The following is a 23,385-nucleotide window of genomic DNA, read 5'->3' as shown; positions in this document are numbered from 1 at the left end:
GCTCTCCTAGAATTACATTTTGAAAAATGTGTTTTTTTTGCTCTCTCAGTCAAAAGCTTTCTGACTTCTGCTATAGAGGTTCGAATGAGAAAATTGCTTTGGGTGCACAACATAGCACTGAGTTAATTCAAAAGCTTCTTGTGTTTATTACTTCAACAAAAAATGCAACTTATATTTTTGCATTTTAAATAATAAGCTACTGAGTTAATAAGCTTTAATAACCTTGAAACTGTAGTTTTCGTGTAAATTTATCTTTAGCTTTACAATTAGCTAGCTCCAAATGAGATCGGCACAATTTTTTGGTAGACCTCCAAACAGATGGCTGCAGGGGTTTCAGATTCTTATATGGATACAGAACAACAGCGTGAGCATCAGCATGCACAGCAAGCCAGGTAAACTCTTCTTTTTTGGTCCTTCAAGTATTTTACCTCTCTTTAGCACAGAGATGGGCACTCAAGTTAACATGCTTGCTCGAGCAAGCCTTCAGGGTCAATTCATAAATAAAACAAAATGAATTAATTCCCCGGTATCTTTTACCTACTATAGAATTTAAGTGACACAGCGCATCCTACTAATAAGAATTGATTTTCTAAATTTTCAATAAGCATGAAGGCTCAAGTCATTGCTCTCCTTCATTATTATTACTACCTCAGTATCTGTATTAGTAATTTATTACTGTGTTTGCAGACAATCTATCATAGACAGTATTATTCTATTAAACCGATCAGTTAATCGTAAGTGCAGTCCAGTAATTCCAGCCACACATGTTTAACGTTTTCGTAAACCCTGATATCATAGCGTGTTTTATTTGTCGGTGATATGTAGTATTGTCATCTATTATTATTATTATCTATATACCACGCAACGATATAGTTTGGTTGTATGGTTTGCTTCTGAGCTAAACCATAGAAGTTGTACGGTAATTGTATTGATATATCCTCGCTGTATCACATTATAGTATTTCATTTTTATGGTGTTATATGTTTAACTATATGATTCAGTTTCTATGTTAACTGCAACACTGTCTATTGTCAGCATTTCGTCAACGACTGATGACTTCTCTGTTCGTCCCCAATTCACGAGAAAAGAGTATCTGCTCAAGCTATATGCCTGCTGCATCTGCGCAGATGTACTCGTTCAACCTCACCAAACCATTTGTGGTAACAGGTAGCTAGCCATTGGTTTCTTCTGATTTTATTTTGCCCAAAATTTGAAGATTCTGTGGCTCAGCGCTGAGTAACATTACACTTTCCGTTTGCTTTAGGGTATGTAAAGCTTGCATAGACAGGAAGTTCGGTTCAGAAGATGTGATACCCTGTAACTTGCCTCATGATGATATTGATGAAGAGGACTTGCCTGAGGAACCCTGTCAACAAAACGGTCTTCGTAGAGATCAGATTAATCCAGACTCTGCTAGCAACAGGGTTCTTCTCAGAGAGAAATGTTTCTGTCCTCATCGAACCTTTGGCTGTGATGACACTCCCACGTGGAGGAAACTGAAGGTTAATATTGTTCTGCGGAACTGTTGAAACTTTTTTATAGCGTGTTTCAAACGAGATAATTTGAAGTTTTAAGAAAAGTTTGTCAAACCATTTCAAACTACTCAAGTAAGCTGTTATATATGTTAGCTTTTGTCTTCTCTATAAAGAAGAAGCAGCAGATGGCGTTCAGATTCCAATTGTGTACTCCTCACCATTGTGGAACTATGGTTATTTTTATGATGGTAACAGTACATGATGGCACCCAGGCATAAAGTTATAGGCACCGTGGTTGACTGCTTTCTGTAGAGTATTTTTATTACATCATCTCAAGCCGTGGACAATGAACCCTAACCCTAGTGAAAGTAATAAGATAAAAAGAGAAAAGTTGTTGATACCAACTAATATATACCACATTTACTGTACAGTCATTAAATTGAAGGTTAAAGCTTGAGTTGCAACAAAATTCGCATTACAGCTATTTGGTATCAAAAGATTCACCATCTCTTACTCTGCTGTGTTGTAGGCGCAAAATATGTGGAAATGTGATTACAAGCTTTTAAAAGCTCAAAAACGAACAGTTAATCGCCGCCATCACGAAACCGCCGCAGATTTCTTAGCAAACAGACCATTTTATATAATCTCAAATAGAGAGACCACAATATTAACCCTTTGAACTCTGGCCGTTTTTTTCAGTGCGTGTCAGTAACCCTGGGAAATCTGTCCAACGATTCAAAGTTTTTCAACTTTTATTATATATATATATATATACAGACGGTTCCCTACTTACGAACATTCGAGTTACGAACAACCCGTACATACGAACAGGTCTGCGCGTATGTCCGCCGCTAATACCGACGGTATTACCGACGTATTAGCGGCGGAAATAGGCACTACTCAGAAGCCCAATCCAGCATCCACCTTTCTCTGCCCAGTTCGTTGCAGCGCCTAAGTGCGTGAACGTATCTCCAGTGCGCAAAGAACTTTTTTATTTTTACTGTACGTATTGTAAAGGAATTTGCCGGCCTTTACTTTATTGGTTACCCTACTAATATAGCACTGAAGCAACTTACGAACAAATTCACCTTACGAACAATCGTTCGGAACGTAACTCGTTCGTAGGTTGGGAACCGTCTGTATATCTAAACGAGCTCATAATACAATGATATTTGGTAAAACACTTGTATTTGGTATTTGGTAAAAGTCGGGCAACCCTCTGAAAATGTCATCAAACAGAAAAAAACAGTACTTCACCATTATTCGGGCTTAAACTATAAAAGTTCGTAAGATTTTAAAAAACTCATAAAAACATTTACAGTAGCATAATATTCATTGAGCACGTGTTCATCATCATTTCATGACTCAAAATATACTAGAAAATTATAGTTAGTATCATAAAATTCTTTATTTGCATCACAATCATTTATGACCTACCAACAATCAAATCGTATTGATTTTATCACAATACGTCCTAATAAAGTTTGTTATTATAACGAAGGAAGTAGGTAAAGATATTTGAAAGCTATTACAAGTGGAAGTGAAAATTCTGGTTTAACATCCTATGCAAGAATTAATTTGATTAGTTTACGCTGTTACTCAGAAACAGCTTTTGTAAACTGAGCCATGTGAATGCCGGAATTCCGGCGTTAAGGATTTTGACATACCTTATGCAATGCCGAAATACGGGTCGTTAGGGTTCAAAGAGTTAACAAACAAAAATAATTTCCATTTGCAGCAACTCTAAAACTGATTGCTGTACAAAATTTAAGAGAGTACAAAATTCTCTTCAAAGTTATGCCGATAATTGTATAATTGAAAACAAGATAACCTTTTTTAAGCTGAAGCACGGTTCCTACCTAAATTGCCATATACATGTAGCTTAGTTCTGATAGGTTTTGTAACTACAACCTGTTGCTGGTTTGTTTCTAGAAGAATTTTGTTTTCATGTCTGTGTACAAACCTTAGGTGATGCTAAACAGTCAACAGATATAACAACCATGGTTTTGGTCCATTAATAATGCACAATAATAATTGCATTAAATTACATATTAAGTTATCAATTAGCAGTTTAATGCAAAATTGTTGGGTGTGTTATTTCTAAGTTAAATGATTAATGCAGTTTTTCCTGCAAATAATTTATTAAATCAATTATTAATGAAGTTTAATCAAATGCTTATTTGATAATTTAGCGCATAATTCAGCTTTTGAAAAAGTTAATTCACTTATTCCAATCATGAATGTGCTTATTTGACAAATGTATTGTTTTTAGTATTTTGCTTCTAATTCTGCCTGTAAGTCTGCTGACTTTATTTATATAAAAGAACTTTCTTAAATATGTGTCGGCAGGTGAAATATTCAGCTATGTCAGAGAAGCCATAGTCAAAACACTCCAGCATAGCTATGTCAGCTATGTTGGAGTGTTTTGTATTTACAGCTCAAACTCCGAGTTGCGCGATTGTTATTGTATTTAAATTTTATTGCAATACATATATACAAAATAATTTGAGATAACTTTTAAATTCCAATTGCTGCTGAGCTCTTGCTAGAGTTGATAAATACCTTGCATGCTTGTCAGACAGGCAGTTTATGGAAAGGCATCAACATACAGTATTTGAATGAATATTGCCTTCAGCCACCAGTTTTTATATCTGTTGACTGGTTAGCAAAATCACCTAGACTTTTATGCAGACATCAAAAATATATACTGAATATGCTTGCTTCTAAGCCCATCTCGCATATAAGCTGACCCTATAAATTGTAACGCGACGTATGCACACCTATCAAAGCAAAAGATTGTGGAAATGGTTCGGCTTTTGCATGCTTTATACAAGACGTTTCTGATTGGTGAGTAGTTGTATAATTAGCCCATCGTGTCTCTGCTTATTGAAAGGAGACAATCATCCGCGTTGAGTCAATGGAAAACATGTTTGCATCTCACACTAACCTCAGTTTCGCTAAATTTTGCAAAAGCACATTTTTGTGGTGATTTTTTCTTCGCGATGATTAGAAGTATTACAGCTACGTAGAAACTCATTTGCCTCAGAACATGCTTAACTTGTCAATCACGATAGTCTGAAGAAAAAGTGGCAGGACTTATTCTGCAACCCATTTTTTGCCTTTTTATGGCATCAGATGAAGTAAAATTGACATATGCGCGAATGTGAAATATTTGGTTTTACCGAATAGTCTCCGTAAAGTTTATGTGATAGCAACAGAGGTAATGTATTGGTAACCATTATTGTTATGTTTTGATTTTACTAATACAATTGAGTTGAAGGTTTGAGTTGTGGTTAAAATTAAGGTAGCATTTCATTTGCTTTTAATCAGAGTTACGCGGGTATAAGACAGTACCCTTAGTTTGCTAAAAGGTTTTGCGTTCTTGAATTGGCTTATATACAAGGATTTATGGTAATTTCTATAGACATCCAAATCGGAAACTGGTTGCAAATACAATAACTGCCAGAATGTGGGCTGTATTCAAATTTAGGTAAGAGTTGTGCTTTGACTTGTACTGTAAAAGCTTTATAGTATCTTAACTTATAAAATTATTTGCACTATCTTGTAGGGAATTTGATTCTCTTTTAAATAGGGTATAGCACAACAATCAATTTTAGAGCTACTACAAATGGGAGCCATATTTGGTTTGTTAATATTCTGGTCTCGCTATTAAAGATTATATAGAAATGATGGGCGCAACCTGTTTGTATGTGAAAGATAATGTTAGTTGAAGAGTAAGAAGAGTTTGATAGGTTCATGTGAGGTTACTTATTAGACACTTGTCCTGTTCATCTGTCATCAAGTTCTGATGAAATGAACAAAAATTAATCCATGAATGCCTCATCAATTTTTAGGAACATGTAGCCGTGTGCGGGTTTACCCCTGTGCACTGTGTCAATGCCGGATGTCCAGAGAAGTTTGCTAAAGAAGCCCTCGATAGACATCTAGAACATTGTCAGTTCCAGGTTGTTGCCTGTCGCTTCTGTGGAGAGAGATACAAGCGTAATCAACTTGAAGTATGTAATGACTTATTCCTCAGCTTGTTGTTGTCCATGATGGCAGGTAGTTTTACTTGTTCCATTTGTAAGAAAAAGTGTCCTTGTTACTAACTTTATGTGGGGTTAGTACTGCTTTGGTGTGCTATTATGAGATTGTGTGCTGTTTGCTGTTGATGTATATTTCTACTGAAATTTCAGGTGCTGAATAATTCGTTAATAAGGTAAGGTTGAGTCGTCGAACGTATGATAATATTTCTTAAAGGAGGTGTGACCGCATCAGTCTGCTCCTTTTGTGAATATGAATATGGAGCAGACGAGACTTTTTATCCGAGTAGCGTTTTTGCGCAACCATTGTTGAATGTTTAGTCTGTTGCTGTACATCCTGTCGTGCGATTTAACACGTACCTTTGAAAGTTTTCTGTCACCTTAGAAAGTCAGTTCATGCACAAGTCATCCAATATCTAATTCTTTACCCTATCTTATACGCTATCTTTATCTTTCTGCTGCTCAATTTTATTTATTGGCAACATATTAGAAATTCTGTTCAAATATACTGTTTTATAGCTAAGCAGGTACCTTTCCGTGAAGCCAACTGAAAATAAACTATCATTATAATGTCACTTTTGTATTTGACATTGTTGTAGAGCCTTGTTTAAGATGACATAATATAACTGCATAAATTGAAACCTACTGCTGATATGGGTCTTGATGCTTAGACCATGAACGTAGTTTCCTTAGGGGTCAATTGTTAACCCTTTCGTGGGCAGTGCGACGTTTTTGTCGCTTTGCGATACGGCTGCTAATGGGCAGTGCGACGTTTTTGTCGTTTCGGTAACGTATTTTATTATTGCCGTTTCTGGTTAGCTAAATGCCGTTTTTTGTTTACTTTTTTATCAATAGCAAGCTACGATATAGTAGTTTCAGTTAGTCTCAAAAATTGACTTCAAGGTTGAAAAAAAACGATCGTTTTTAGCAGTGATTAATAAATAAACTTTCGAAAAAAATTAGAAAATTGTTCTAAATAATTTATCAACTTTTATTTTTCTTGCTTCGGTTTTAGCTTTTATTTACCGAATTTTTTGAGAGTTTGACTTTAGTTTACCGTCATGGCGACTTCTAAAAGAACCTCCCGAGATTATTCTCATAAAGCAAGTACTAGTACCGAAATTATTAAGAGATTCAGAGATGACAGTGACTTTTTAGATTTAGTAGCAAGAGATGACAGTGAATCAGGTTTGAATTGTGATTGTAATGACTTTACATCTAAAAGTGACAGTGATGAAAAGGCTGGTAGCAGTAATGATGAGGATGTGAGTAGGAGTGATGCCCAGTGCCTGGAAGAATATAACCAACATAAACAGAGATAAATCTCCTACAATTCAGCAGTTTATAGCAGTGACAGGCCCAGTATTTACTCCAGTAGATGCTCAACCAGTAGAGTATTTTGAAAAGTTTTTTGAGCCTGTCAATCCAGGAAGTACATTTTTGTGGGAGCTCTTTGTTACACGAATAAGTACATGGTGCAAAGACTGTGATGTGGGCCTTTGTAAAAGAGAATGCTTTCGAAAATATCATTCGTAAATAGACAATTATTATGAAAAGCATATATTTTATGTTGTACATTTTTATTTGTTTATAATATATATATATATGCCTATGGACATATACATGTATACATATGCACCTTTAAACATAGAGATATGCACATAATAACACACAGAAAAGTGTATGAACATTTTGGAAAAAATTGATTTTTTGGAAAATTAATTCGCCCATGGGAGTCTGATTTAGTTTTGAAAATTCGCCCACGAAAGGGTTAAAGAACTTAGTCCAATATGTTTGATGACAGTCACCATGACAGGCAATATTATATCTCTGCTGCGATGTTTTAGAAGTCGGCTAGTTGTTGTTATTCAGTTTTCATTTCAGCTTTATTGAAATTACTGAAATTTAAGGGTTTAATTTAACAGTACAATAATTATGAAAACCCTCCCGTTGTTCAACTTCTTCTGTCATGTACAGATGTTTTTAGATGGCCTATGAGTAGCGGGTACAGGATGGGTAAACATGGTACATTCAGATTCTAATGAAATGTAAAAGCATTATGGCAGTTGTTGCATTGATTGGTTATACAGGAATATGCTATAAGGAAGGCCTTTTATCTTGACATTAGATGCGGGCTTGTCTATTTATATGTTGTTAAATGTCATAGCGTGAGTTCTCGACAAATAGGGTATGCTTATAGGCTACAGATAACCCAACACGCTCCTCAAGACCAAATTATTTTTAATAATTAAATTTGCATTTTATCTTCAGTAAATAGTTGCAGTGTCACTGGCATGTCATTGGAAACAAACAGCGTTTAGATATCTTCAAGTCTCTGATTATATGCATGTTTAAATAAATGAATACCATGTACCCACATAACCCATATGACAAACAATATTTGTAGATATTTCAAATTGGTACCTTATTACACGGTAACCATGGTACCATATTCCACCATGTGTTCCCTGCTGCGGTACCTACAGGAAATCTGAAAGTACCCATTTAAAAAGGGTTTTCTACGCTGAATTCAAGACAGTTGTCAGCAGCATTTGAACGTACCTTCGTGTAAAGAGCAAACTAGGGGGAACAAATCTAAATTTTGCTTTGATGTAAATCAAACTACGTATGCGAAAGTTGTTATTGTATAAAGCTCATAAAGTGCTATGCCACACCTCCTTTTTGAAAAACAGAAGTTTGTTATGCCTTTTAAATGCCATTTGAATTACCATATGAATGTTTTTATCGACATCATCAGTAGTGTTGTGAGTTTTCCCACCAGAATCATTGGGGTACAGGCTGTTGTTCACAGTGAAATTTTCATTATTGCGTAGAAGCTATCAGTATGCAAAAATCTGGTGCGTGCGTGACAAACGTAGTGCCTTCAAAATTTGGGATAGTTTCATTGGTTTGAGGTTGAAAGTTTTCTTCACAATACTACTGATCACTTTAAAAGACTGCTTAGCGGCTCCTCACTATTCCAGCGCTGTGAAAACCTAAAACAGGACTTTTTGCATTTCTTTCTCATTGTTATCTGGACATCTGGTTCTCCCGGCAGAGCGCATAACCTTATATTAGCCAATAGGCAATACTTTGGCTGGAAATCTTTCCAGATTATTCTTTTACAGATTATTCTTTTACAGTTAACCTTCAACAGACACTCCACTATTGCTCCCATTTTTACAGTCCACTTGAAAAATACATAAGTTCTTGATATTTGACAGAAGATTTTAGCAGATATTTTTGTCAATGTTGAAAGTAATTATTTCTTCAAATCGATTTTGAAATAATAATAAAAACAGGTTTTGGCGTTTTAAAGTGAGTTATTTAAGGTGAATAAATTATACGTTTTAAATTCAGCTTTTCCATTTTAAATGGACAAATTGACATACTATTTCTACTTGTAATTTACCAGGTAGATGATGCGCTCATGGTAAACAGCTTCATCAGATAATAATTTAAATGCAATGTGCAGAACTATCAATCAACTATCAACTATCATGAATGAATTCATATGGTTCTTTTACAGGATCATTATGGGGAGTGTGAAAGAGCAGACTCACAGTGTAACATTTGTGGTACCAAATTTGAAAGGCGCAAACAGGTTGGTTCAAATTATTGTAACTGTTTGGCATCCTTGAAACGCGTATTTCACAGCAATTCCATCAAGAAAATCATTTGTATAGTGTTATTATCTTTAGTGAACTGTTAATAAATGGGCATGTTTGAGGCTAATACCATAATTTTCGTACTATTAACCGCACCCCTATCTAAGCTACATCTGCTTTATTTTCCAAAAACCGATAATAAAACAATACATAGGCCGCACCTTTGTCTAGGCCGCAGAACTCAGGACGGTGCTTTTTAATGCGGCGGCAACTTTGCTGTTTAAAACGGAACAGTGCCTAACGGCACTATTTCGTATTAACCGACGCTTTTTAATCTAGTGCCTAACGGAACAGTATCGTTAGGCATTGTTTCGTATTTTCTTTCATCACTAAAGGCGCACTAACCATAGATTACGGTTAATGCGCCCTAGTGGTCAAAGAAAAAGCCATAGAATAGCTGCACCCTTATATAAGCCGTATGGCTCAAATCATCAGAAAAAAGTAGCAGCTAATAGTCCGAAAAGTACGGTAGTTACTATTCAATAGGAAAGATAAAGTAGACTTTATTTTGATGTCATAAAACATTGAGTGGGAAACCGGATGAAACATGATGTTCTTGATCTCGAATCACAACGAGCCAAATTTATTACCACCTTCCTTAAAATACAGTTCTTTGTGCAAGTGGATATTCTTGTGTTTAGTAAAGCTTGACAGTCAATATAATTGAAAGTAGGTTCTGCTAGAAGTGGGGTTTGATTAAAGGGTAGCGCTCCATTTTCAACTCTTCTCCCATAGAGGCGCTCAAATAGAGGTGGCATACAAATATAGCTGGGGTTCAAAAACAGGTTTTACAATAATTGAAAGTAGGCTCTGCTCTCAGACTTACAACAACCTTAGCTATCCCTCAACCTCTGGATATCATTGTTTGACCTTTAAAACTGTCCAATTCTCTAGAAAGTAAAACCTTTGCTATCTGCTTACTGGCCATAGAAGTATTCTGTAAATTACTACCTATATTACTGGAGTTATTGAAAGTCCTGACGTCATACATGAAGTTGTCTGCTTTTTTATATTTGTTTTGTACCAATGAAGTTCATTACATTGTTCATATTAGCGGTGTTAACCATATCACTGAATGTTGTAATAAAACACATGTTTGTGGTTTAATAAAGGTTTGTTGATGAAATTCAAGTGATAAGAAAATATTATTTAAAATGTATTAAAGTGCAGAACCTTAAACTCTTACTTGAGCCAAATTTCATGAGTTACCAATGCAACATTAACGCATCAAAAAGTAGTCTAGGGAGACAAGTCTCATAAAGGTGACATTCATTTAGCCTGTCGAGTTATTTATGGTAGTAATGTATAACTGAGTTGATTAAATGCACTTACAAACATTTAATTTGAACCCCATAATTCCAGAGTTTGTTTACTTATAACCCAGTGATTATGTGATTGGTAAATTATAAAAACATTGGACACACCAATTTGTTTTTTTATTTCATCATAAAATATTTTGAGGGTTATTATTTCATAATTTTGAAGCTACAACTTCAAAGATATTATAGAATTACATTTTTAATGATTATTAAAGATGAAAAGAATCTGATGTGTATTTTTCACCTTTGTCTCATAGCAAGTGTTTAGTGTAGTGAAATTGTTGAAAGTTCTTAATGAATTATCTCGTCTAGTGATCATTATTGTACATACTCATGACTGTATATGGTTATTTTTGATGTGATAATTGGAAATCATAACAGGAAGTTGACAGCCGTATATGGTGGTGATTAAAAGTGTGTAAACATCGACTGGATTGAAGATCTACCCATTACATAAGCTGAAGTTTTTCTAGACCATATACGGTTAAATGACACTTGACACTCTATAAATACTATTCGATATTGCTATCAGAGCGGTTCCAAGAATAAAATCAAATGTGTCATCTGTATTCCTACTCCTGCTTCTTATGTTGCCATTTTTGGTTTCAAGTAAAATTATGCATCTTGTGCTTTATAGTTGATGGTACACCAGAGAATCCACGTGCCCTGCATAACTGCAGCAGGTAAATGTCACTTCTACGACTACTGTAAATTTGAGGCAGCAACAGTACCAATACTCAAGCAGCACATGGAGAAAGACAAGGACAAGCATCTTGAATCTTTGGCTGTTAAAATTCATGATGTTGAGCAGGCAACTGCCAAAACTAAGGACATGGTGAGCATTTTATGTTATTTGTTGTAAAGTTAGGGGAGGGACTTTAATTTCACAGCTCATAGTACAGAGATGCTCCTTTAATGTAAATTATTCGTTCCGAGAACGTTGACGTTACAGAGATTTTACGTTATTCAATCAATACAATACATGCAAATTCCCTAATCTATTCTGTTGCGAAACTCATCCCATTGGTTTTTGAAAAAGGCAAAAAACTAGACATAACTTTTTAATTTAATGACGGTACACTAACTGCAGTGTTATTGGTTTGTATCAGCCACTTTTCATTATTTTTTTTCAATTTCGCTCAGTTTATAGTCCGTGATTACAGTAATTTTATGTCAAGTTATAAGAGCGCACACTTGTATCTCAGTTTAAACCTATTTCTCATTTCTTTAAGAAGGAAAGTCCAATCTGCAAAGAAAAAGAATCTTTACTATAATAAGATTGATGTTTATCTGCCCTTTTGCATATTTGTCACCATGGCTAAAGGTTAGGATAAAAGATAGCTTTCGGCGAAACGGCAGCTTGTAACATTCAGCTTGGTTTACCGACACTCCAACACCTGCACCGACCAATGACCTTTAAGTGTTTCTGAATAATGGCGCAGCTACATATTCTCTGTGGTTTATCAACACACCTGATAGTCTCTCATGGCGAACTCGACCATCCGCAGATTAGTACATCGTATATATAATATGGATCACCTTGTGGATCACCGAATGTGGCAAGAGAGAAAGCCATATATTTAAGCCTATCGGACTCTCGTTATTCAGGTCAAATTTGAGCACTAGCACCGGCTTGACACTTTACGTTTATATGGAATGTTTTACGTAGCTTGAAGCAAAAACTTTATGTAAATTCTTTACGTGATACAGAGTTATGCCAAGTTTACATTATAGGAGCGTCCTCTGTATATTAGTTTAGAATTAGGAAATATCTTCTAGAATTAATGTTCTTACTGTGAAGCTTTCTTCTGCAAAATCTCTTGATCAGGTGAATTAGTGGTCAATAATAACAGCATCTGCGGAAGCCATCTGTTGTGGTGCTACAGCTCAGAAACAAATTCGATTGGTGAACTCACCTTTTACATACATGAGATCTATAAATTTAAAAGAGAAAATTTGAAAATATGGAATTGGATTTTTGGGACAGTATGATTGTTGCGATAGAACCTTGAAGATATCCTCTGTTGCAAAAATATTACTCAGGAATGTAAGTTGGTTGTGAAAGCAAAGCAATATAAGAAACATGTCTAACAACCTGCAAAATAAAAACATTTTTGAATTTTGCGATCTTTGCCATCGTCAGTGATGCAATTCTAGCACAACGGTTTCAGTCATTGATTCGTTCGTTACTAGTTTAGAACAGGATGTCAGTCTTGTAGAATCACTTGATCGCCTTACAAATATAGTACTTTGTATATGAAGCTTCTTCATAAGGCTATCAACTAGCTAATTAGCTAGATAACTAGCTATAAAAAGGTTAATTATAAAAACTAGCTAGCTAATTTTAGGCTATCAACCTAATTTCGTTTAAGGGGGACAGCAGGCTTTTTACCTAGATGAAATTATTGTCTGAGTGTAAAATGTTCTAGCTGATCTAATCCTTCGCATTGCGCTTTTAAGCTTTGCATGTGAATCTGGTTATGGTCTGCTCGCTCTCTTACAGCTCTATATTCCAAGATCAAGTTCCGGATGGTTGCTTGTAGGAGACGTTTGCTCATGTACAAGATGGTTGCTTTTCAGTCCATTCTTGTCATGTTGCCAGCTACTTTCCAGTCTTAAATTATTCTTCATGTTCTAGTCGATAGGCTGTCTTATGCCTCGCATCAGAAAAACTGTTGGCAAACAGGCTTTGCTTACACATCACGAGTTTCGTTGAAACATCACTGATCATAAACTGAGGATGGCCTCTGCAACGCAATGTCTTCAAGGGAATATTCATTCCTTCCGAAAAATACAGGATCAAAGCTTCAGCCATCTCATCGAAACAGTTGTAAAAACTGATTTGCTCTTACCTTAGTCTATATCGATGACACGGTCTTGCTCCACCTCATTGTCATTGCTATAATTATAAGCAAAGGGAAGAATTACAGCCACTCTCCAGAGCAGACAATTTCTTGCCTGCAGATGCATAACACAGTAGATTAACATTTTCCATGTTCAGCATGAGACATGTGAGCGCTTTTCTTACGTGATCACATGTGATCACATGATCTTATGTGTTTTCTAAAAAAAGTTGGGATTCAAGTCGTATCCTGGTGTCTGAAGTTTCTATGTCAAACACCTGTAATATTGGAGTGTTATTAGGGTTAGGAACCACTGTAGGGCGTTGGACCATGAAGGCTTATCATATGATATCGAAATGACTACTTAAGGCTGGTTCACACTGTGTGGTTCACTCGTCGACTATGGGGGCTGTAAACTGATAGCATTGACGAAGCAGCGCGGATACATCGAGAAAGCGTGCAGCTGTCAAACTTTCCTGATATTTTGCTGAGCTTCGGCGACAGCCTGAGCAGTGTGAACTATTTCGCGATAGTAATTCAAGGTCACGGATAGTGTAATTTATTTTCGTCTGTGATAGTTGCTGTCGGACTAATATTTGATTCTGGCACGCGAAAATGGAGAGGTTTTGTCTCGAAAAATTGAAAAGAAAAGGGAGAACACTACGTCACTGGGTATTTGCTGATGCAAACGAATATTGTTATTATCGACGATCACCGAAGTATTGCGGCATCAAGTATTGCGGCCGAGATACGGCATTATAGTGTGCACCAGCCTTTTTACATACAGATTGTCATTCCGCTGCACTTGCATTAGCTACTATTTCTGAATGTCATTATCCATACTCTCCAAGGTTTCTAATTTAATATTCAAAAGTGGTTTCCGTAACATCTCATAATATGAGAAAAATCAAGTTATCTGCCTTGCCAAACAGTAAATAAAATGGAAAGTCTGTGCAGAAGGTTTTCATTTGGTATAGGTAAAGTAGGTGTAAGTTATTTCAATATATCTATCTCAAAAAATTGATTATTTAATCTAGTTGAAAGACTCTTAAATACCTAACTCCGGCTCTTGTCTGCACAAAAATAAGAAGATTCATAATCTACAGTGAAATCAACCATTTTTAGTCAATCAATTTTGGCATTTAGGTTGGCCAGGAGGCAATTGCAATCACCAAATGCTGCTACCTACAATTCTTGTACAATCAATAACGGTCACTCCCTTTAGTTTTGTGTACAATTCACATATCTTGCTACTAAATACTGTCAAGGTGAACTTTCACTGGTTGTATGTGTAGTATTGTGTACTGCTTACGGGTATAATTGCCAATGCAATTATACTATCATGCATTGACTGTTCGAAAACTGTTTGTTTCAGAGCACAAGCAACATCAAGAGGACTATCAATGCCAAGGTTAAGCCATTGGAGGTAAAACAATCTAAACACAATCATAGCATATTATTTACATTTTATGTTACTGGATCTCTTTTCCTTTGAAATTTTTAGCTCTTAAACCCCTTCTGTTCTTAACACTTTGGAAAAGCCAATTCACCCAGGATGTTTGCTAAGGTTTAATATTTTGATGCTTAGTTAATTTTATTAAAAAAAAGCAAAGTATGCAAAAGTCGCAATAAAAATATTCATTTTGTTTAATACTTTTCATAAGACTATAGAAGCTGACCGTTTCAATCTCAGTTTATCTATAGAAAAATGTGTACTCTGTTTTTTTATGATTTAGTATCATCGAGAATCATGGTAGCCTTTGCGTAAGGCAATGATAGTTGTACTCGATGTGTCACACTGTTGTGTGGCACACTGAGTACAACATCTGTTTGACTGAGCTATTAAACTTTATTCTATAATACAAGTCAAAGAGCTAGTCTTATACAGTTCGCCCTCGGGTTACGATGACCCTATTTTAAGATTTCTTCACCCTAAAATTAGAGCACGATGAATATTGGCTCTCTATACGAAATATGTTTTGCCATAAGATATCAACAAAAGTTTTTCATGAAATCAAAATTTTGCAGTCAGTGTGTTGATCACAAATATGCCAGAATCACAAATATGTCGATATGCTATTCGCTGAAATCTCTCTAACAACGAATGAAAGAGATATGATGCTTGATCTCGCTCAGTTCGCTGTTATTTGTAATGAGTTATTGTGAAAAGGAAATTGGAAACAGATGAGTTATAAAATTTTAGCTGATGAAAATGTTAAATTTACTAAAATTAGCTTTAAGTAAGCTAAATTCATTCAAGTTCAGTTCAATTTCTGGTTCAAACCTTGAGTATGAGGGCTTGAAAATATTCAAACGTAGGTTATACTCAACAAGTTTTCATCTTGATCTGAGGTTTTAGGTAATTGGAGATGTGATTTCACATCACCTAGTCGTCAGATCCATTGACATCAATATTCATTTTGCTCATTTAAGTTTCTCTTCGGGAAGGATATTTTTGATGAAAACTTTCTGTTTGCACGCTTGTGAAGACTCTTTTTGATGCTGCCTAGAATTGTCAGACTACTAGATTCTAGTGGTTTCATAAATTCTAGATTCCTAGGATTTCCTGGTTCTAGGCGCATTCCAAAAATAATAAGTTTCAAATATCTTGGTGTTGAGACTTCAGGTTTAAAGATCAGCTTGGTTGGCAGCTGATTGGTGTATCTTCCGTTCTGTCAGTGTAATCTATGATAATAATTCTACCAGACATAATGTCTTCAGTTACATAATTATTTCTTAAACCTTCAACTGTTATATGAAAAAAGCTTTAGGATGTTAGGGTACAAGAACCTGCTGGCACTTTTTGCACACTGATATTCCTTTAGAAGTGGCTAGTTTTTGCTATGCAAGGATAAAGACAAATTATGTCGGTTATAATTACTTTGTGGTAGGCAACTAATTAATTACTTATTATTTTGAACCTTTCTCACAAACAGGTATTATTATTGTTTTCCAAAAAGAAATGAATGCATTTTACACATATTTTTTATCTTCTGGTTTACAGAAAGTTGTAGCTGAGGTTGCAATGACTGTAAAGAAGCTCAGTGACCGTCAGGAAGCATCAGAGACAAATGGAGATCACCTGGTGAATGCTATGAGGACTGTTGCACACAGCTCACAGCAGATCGAGCAGGTCTCCGGAAAAGTTGGAGTGATTGAGAGACAGATTAGAGATTCTGGACTCGGTAAGAAAAAATATCCATAAATCCAAGTCAGTCTGCGAATTTACCAAATCTCCAATTATTGGCAATTTGTTGGACTTGTCAATGACATGGAATTGCTTTGTGTGTAGAACAAAAATGAATAATTATCTTCTCTTTTTTGAGAGGACGACTCTAATATTATCAGAAGTTGTGGTTAATTGTTACTAGCGGATACACTCCTTTCAATAGTAATTCGTGTCATGATATTCATCACAAAAGAGATTGTGTCATCTAGGAGTGCGTTTATGTTTTGGATGTTTTTCCAATGTTAGTTTCAGTCTGCCGCGTAACCCCTTCTATTACCTAGCAACTGCAATCTCTTCTTATGGAAGGGAGTTACAATGTAAGAACACATGTACATGTATGTTCATGTTGAAAGGGATTTGGATAGGAATCTGGGCATCAGTATCATTCTCAATCTTTTTACCAGTTTTCTAAAGATGTAAATGTCTAGAGATGGGTTAGGTTTAGCCAAAGCATTGGTGATGCTAGAATTCATCTGTTTACCATAAAACCTGTATTTTTCAATCTTTGTCCTATTGTGGCGGTTTATTAGAGGTGACATTCAAACAGAGGATGGTGCTATATTTTTCGCCGAACCTTTCAGATTTTTGGTAAAATAAATTAGTGATAGTGGAATTCATTTGTATAATTTAAATTCAGCTTTTGAAGAACCAATCATGAAACCTTATACTTTAGCTCTAACTAATCATCCCACGACCAAACGAGCGGAGCGAAGTTTGAGAGTTTTTATGAAAAATGCATGTGCACACAACTTACGAAAATTATTCATCAACAATGAGATGAACCCTTATTTTGAAATCTCATCAACAAATTTAACCATCGTTTCGTAGAGTCGTTAATGTATAATAATGATACAAAACACCTTTAAGCCTATTTAAATATGTTATCAAGTCTTTGTAAACCGTCGGCATTATCTTAAAACTTACTCATCTGATCGGATTATACACAAATAGACAGATTAATTTGGACGAAAATCGCCACAAAACGCTTGAAAAGCTTGGTTTAATAAAAGTTAAGACCGACCTTTGATACGCCAATAAAGCCGTGCGACAGATAGTAGAACTATTTAGCAGCGCGTATTTCACGAGAAAACCAAGCTCATTTCACCAGTCTATGGCATTGTTTACTTGTAATTGAATTTATTCGAAGGTTTTTGTAATAAACGTAGACCGTTTGAGGCGTAGACCGAATTACAGGTTCGAAATTGTGGTACACAGTTTATCAGCCCATGTTTTTTGTCCAATCACCGAAGGTTTCATTATTTAAAACATTAGCCGAAATTCTTTACAACTTATGTACAAGCTAGGGCCGAACTACAACGCCCCTTTATGACGAGAAAATTTTTTATTTTGCTGCAGTTTCAGACGCGTCACAATCTCATACTTGCTTTCTGTTAAAGATCGCTATCAAAACCATTCTACATTCAACGCGGCCAACTTTCAAACTGTGTATAGTACACAGTAGCTTGCCATTTTACTTTTAATTTTGCATTTCAGAGTTATAATAAACATATTTCCTTATTGTTGTTGTTAAATTACATACATTACTATAGGTTAGGCCTACAGCTTTAATTAATTTTTTTTTTTATCGTTGTAAAACATAGGTTTGAGATAGTAGTAGATTAGGTGGGATTTTTTGTGTGATTAGGTGTGATCTATTGTTGTAAAACATAGTTTTGAGATAGTAGTAGATTAGGTGTGATTTTTTGTGTGATTAGGTGTAATTTATTATTGTATTAAACCAAGCTTTTCAAGCTATTTCTAGAACATTTCTACATGTATTTCAAACAAGTCTCATTTACACTATACTCTGTCAATTCCTGCTGAGAACTACTTTTTCATCAACCAACAATACCCTTTCTTTTTTCCATTATTACTTTGGTCGCGGGCTGTATGACAGTGGAATTTCTAGTTGTACTGCTTGTCAGGGCCAATTTGGGGTTGCTTATTACAACATAAGACAACTCCCACTTGCTCACAATCATTCTCACTGATTAGCATAGACTAATTCTCATGTTCACTCGCAGGTGTAAGTTTCATGATTGTTGAAAATTTAGAAGAAAAGTAGGTAAGAAAGCTACTGGTTCCACACTTTTGTTAGGTTCTCAGTCTATTTTACTACAACTACTACTATGTTTTTATTGGGCACTCGATGTGTATTAATTGCTGTACCAAAATAGAACTTGAATGAGTATATGATATGAGTAGTGGATAGGGTATGGTATGTACTAAGTACCGGATGAAGTAGAATATGTTAAATACTGTATATAAATGGATAGGCAAAACTAAACATTTGATTTAGCAATTGCACTAGAACTCAAAATAATTGATTGAATTAATGAATATAATCAGAATAAATTTATTTATTGGGGGAGGCTCCCTACTCTACAATTCAAGAGCCATCTATTGCTGTAGCTTGCAATCACTACTAAAGGTACAGGTCATTGTTGTATAAAATGAATTAACAATATGGCGACCTAATGGTCGCAAAAAACAGATTAAGGATTATTAGATTCTGCAGTACTGTGACCTTATGGTAACATAGCTTTGTTTGCGGGCCTCACTTTAACCCAAAGAATATTTCGCTAATCATTGACTCACACAAGCTCTCGCACCTACATGTAGCTACTTGAATTGAGCGCTATTTGAGAACTTGTTGGAGTCTATTTTGTAGCCATTGCAGCATGTGTTACATTTGTGCTATTATAAATATATATGGATATAATAACATATCATATATATGTGTGTTATTTTATAATATATATTATATGCGGTGAATAACTATTTCACGGTCAAGTTGCTTTCACTTCCAAATAGTGTGATTCCTTTTTGTATTAGATATTTTTCTTTTAGCATCTTACTAAACAACAGAAACCAGCATGGATAGATAACCTTCTAATAGCCCAGGTTTATGTCTTTGTTTCACCAGATCGAGTGACAGTTATAGAGTCCCACTCGCAAAACATTCGACGCCACAACGAGTTGCTGAATGACTTCGAGAAACGTATGAAGGTATGAAGCTATGTTAGAGCATGCTTAAATGTGTCCAAATATCCAAAATGTCAAACCATAACACAAATAAAAGCATTGACACAATAGATCACAGCATCATGATAGAAAAACCTGAATAATCATGCTCGAAACGGCTGTAAGTAGAAATTAACAGTTGTGATGATGAAGTGAAATTGTGTTTACAAGGAGAAATGTTCCGATTGTAAAATGGAGAGCTACCCAGAAAAACTATGATGAGAAAACAGAAAATACATTTCTTGTAAGTGCGTTTTTATGACCGGGCATTTTCAGGAACAATAGGTGTTGTCATTCTACATTCATTATATGCTATTAGTAATTGTCAATATAGTCTAGAGTTGCCCCGATTTTGGTATCAGAATCGGTATCGGTGCCGATATGGGTGTCAAGTATCTGAATCGGTATCGGCCGATCTTTTCTTAAAAAATCTGAACCTTCCGATACTTTTTACAGATCAACCATTTAGCAGAAAACTGTATTTTAGCCTGCTATACTAATAAAAAATCATCAGCTGTAAGTTTCTTACTTTTACTTAACGAATTTCAGGCCTGCCACACAATTTATTTCATGTCTATAGCCTGATCAACACAGCCAAGAAAACTTTTTAGCCAGAACGTAAACAAAAAGTGTGGTATTTCCCAATTACAGCGATATGATTTATTGCAAGCAATCACGAACAAGATAACACAAATGGGAGACAAGAACGCAGTGTAATATTTCTATTTACTAGCATTACGAAAGTAATTTAAACAGTCGACGCATAAAGTTATCTATTACTCTCTTGATCCTGACAATACAATGGATTGTTTGTATTGTACAAAAAAGGTAACCCCAGTGGCGTATCGGTATGTAGCCTGTCCTCCAACATCTGTGTCAAGTGAATCCCCCCTTCAGTACGCTTGGCTACATTGATGATGATGGAAGAAAGAGACGTCTTACTGAGATAATTGAATCACTAACGGTAATTAAAAGAAACATTGATTTGCTCTAAACTTGTACAGGCACAGCAGTTCATTCAACAATAGAAGAGGGACTGCGTTATCACAGATAGAACTGTACCACTAACAGTAACTACCTTTATTTGCAAATTACAAGAAACAGGGACTGATTTGTTACTACATGCACTGTATGTCAGTATGTGAATATGTATATATATTTTTCTCCATAAATGCAAACAAATAAATACAATAATATTCATGTTTTCTTTGCATTATGTTTGTATTTGCATAATAAAATGAACAACTATCTGTGCAACACAAAAGATCTGAATCGGATTATTTTTCAATTAGGATCGGTATATCGGATCGGTATCTGAATCGGCTGGTGAATTTAGAATTGGGGCATCTCTAATATAGTCTTATTCTAATTTGTTAAAAAGTTTTTACTGTGAAACTTGGCGGTTGAAGATAATTCTGCCTTTGAAATCATTAGAAACTTGTGTAAACCCCTCCCATACTTGTTAAAACTGGGTCTGGGTCAACGAAAATAACAAGCAGGGTAGGGGTGGGCAACTCAATTGCTCATATAGACTTATTTTAATTTTTTTCAAGTTTTCACCGTGAAACTTTGTGGTCGAGGATAATTCCGTCCTTGAAATCATTGAATAATATGCAAACCCCTTCCATGCTAGTTAAATTCTCATATAACTGTTAACTCTTGTGTTGATAGTATAATGCGGGTTTCAGAATGAAAGTTGTATGTACTGTATCTAATTTGGTGAGATCTACTCTGGTGAGGAATGGTAAGTTGGAATGATTGTTCTGTACCAAGGAGGACAGCAATAACTGGGTAGGGATGGGCAACTCTAACTTTCTATTTTCTTTCAATTGATGCCCAGGTCTTTGAAATTTAATGTGCAAGATCATGTTTATATGAGGCAAGTTTATGCAACTGAAAAATAATGGCAATTATAATTATATACTATAAAACCTCTATGGGCACTGTATATTTCAACTTTTCCGCTACAGGGGGGGTTTATTAGAAATGAAATTAAAATAGAGGGTGGTGCTCTATTCTTGGACTAGCTGGTCAGAATTTTGGAAAGATAACTTTAACCCATTGACGGGTGAAGCGACATTTGTGCACTCTCCCTCGGTCAGAGCTACATCAATGTCGCTGGCATCAACATTTTCTGTTTTACAGTTTTTTGTATTTGTCGAAGTATCAGATCAAGTTAAACAAAGATCTTCTTGGAGTGAAACATATTAGACTGATATTATTACTTATTTCGATTGTTGCTTTCAGTTTCGAGAAAAAAAAACCAACAAAGCTTTGTGGAATTAAAAAACTGACTTTGATGCTCCGTAATAATGGCGGCTCTCGATGCTATTAAGTCACCTGCTGTTCCTGAAAAGCATTCTAATTGTTCATCTAAATGTTTTAAATTCTTCAGATAAGGTTGTAAACCACCTTATCAACAAATGTTAAAGGTTTGCAACAGAATTCACATTACAGAACACAATTACACAACAGAATTACATTTTGTATCAAAAGATTCATCATGTCTTACTCTGTTGTGTCGTAGGTGCAAAATATGTACAAATGTGATTACAAGCTCTTAAAAGCTCAAAAATGAACGATCAATTCCAGCCATTGCGAAAGCGCCGCAGGCTAGAATATTTTTATTTTGCTGATGTACTCAAGCCAACTTGGTTATTGATTTGACATGTGGTGTTATCACGTGAATTGAAAGGCCAGTAAAAAGCTCAATATAAAGCGTCTCGCAGCACTAGTTTATGGCAAACACTTCGGGTTCTACCGAAAAGCCCGTATCAAATATATATGCTCGCTATGTTACAGTTTTGTTTCAGCTTGGTCTAATCATCTAGTCGTAATCTGATCATGTGGCCCGTACATTTTGCCAAATAGCGCGAACAATTTCTGCAGCATTTTTCGACCACATGGGACCAACGAGCTCGTCATGTTTATTAAAGCATGATATGCATTCCTTCGAGCTAAGGTTAAAAAATTAAACGAATTTTTACGGTAGGTTTTGAGATATCAGTGCTCAAAGTGACAGCGTTACAATGATGATAAAACAGACGCGTAAGGACAATAGATATGGTTTCATTGAATGCGTGAAGTATATTTGTGAAAATATTTCGACAAATGAGGTTGCATGAAAGTGTAAACAGAAGCCATCTTGTTCAACTATGTCCCATTTGAGCCGTTTTGGAAATGAATTCCAATCTATGGCGTTTTCGTGATAGTTGCGATTGACTGTTCGTTTTTTAGCTTTTAAGAGCTTGTAATCACATTTCCACATATTTTGCACCTACAACACAACAGAGTAAGACATGGTGAATCTTTTGATACCAAATAACTGTAATGTGAATTTTGTTGCAAGTCAACCTTTAGGTTGACTTGCAACAAAATGGTTCAGATGCAACAAATGGTTCAGATTTACGTGTAGCCCGAGGGGGTGCATATCATCCTCTGATAAACATGAGGAACCCACCTGTTGGTCACCTGTGATGGTCGAAAAATGTTGCAGAAGTTGTTCGGCCATTTGGCCGGAAGTATGGGTCACATGATCAGATTTATTAGTTTCAGTTTTATCTATTGATAATTGCAGACGCGCTCTCTCCTAGTAGCGGGCATCTATATTTGATAAAGGCTTTCCGGTAGAACCTGAAGTGTTCACCATAAAACTAGTGCTACGAGACGTTTTATATTTAGCCTTTTATTGACCTTTCATTTCGTAACATCACGTGTAATGAAAGGCTCAATGAATCTCTCCGAATTAATCTCTTCGAAGAGATATATGCGGGGAGATTTATGC

At 35.5% G+C, this 23,385-nt stretch overlaps 1 protein-coding gene across 1 annotated transcript in view; it reads left to right on the top strand.

The window, feature by feature from the left end:
* Positions 1 to 318: 318 nt before the first annotated feature.
* The window catches only part of LOC137397342 (TNF receptor-associated factor 3-like), a 35,400-nt gene continuing 12,333 nt past the window's right edge, over positions 319 to 23,385 (top strand). The window contains exons 1-9 of the mRNA XM_068083633.1: positions 319 to 392; positions 1,036 to 1,167; positions 1,265 to 1,502; positions 5,330 to 5,491; positions 9,048 to 9,122; positions 11,143 to 11,340; positions 14,724 to 14,774; positions 16,353 to 16,533; positions 19,504 to 19,586. Of these exons, the coding sequence (XP_067939734.1) occupies positions 319 to 392; positions 1,036 to 1,167; positions 1,265 to 1,502; positions 5,330 to 5,491; positions 9,048 to 9,122; positions 11,143 to 11,340; positions 14,724 to 14,774; positions 16,353 to 16,533; positions 19,504 to 19,586 (1,194 nt within the window). The remainder of the gene's footprint in view (positions 393 to 1,035; positions 1,168 to 1,264; positions 1,503 to 5,329; positions 5,492 to 9,047; positions 9,123 to 11,142; positions 11,341 to 14,723; positions 14,775 to 16,352; positions 16,534 to 19,503; positions 19,587 to 23,385) is intronic.

The sequence above is a fragment of the Watersipora subatra genome, chromosome 5 (assembly GCF_963576615.1).
Source record: "Watersipora subatra chromosome 5, tzWatSuba1.1, whole genome shotgun sequence".
Taxonomy (NCBI): domain Eukaryota; kingdom Metazoa; phylum Bryozoa; class Gymnolaemata; order Cheilostomatida; family Watersiporidae; genus Watersipora; species Watersipora subatra.
The sequence above is the reverse complement of the archived record's forward strand: the minus strand, read 5'-3'. Positions and strand labels throughout refer to the sequence as shown.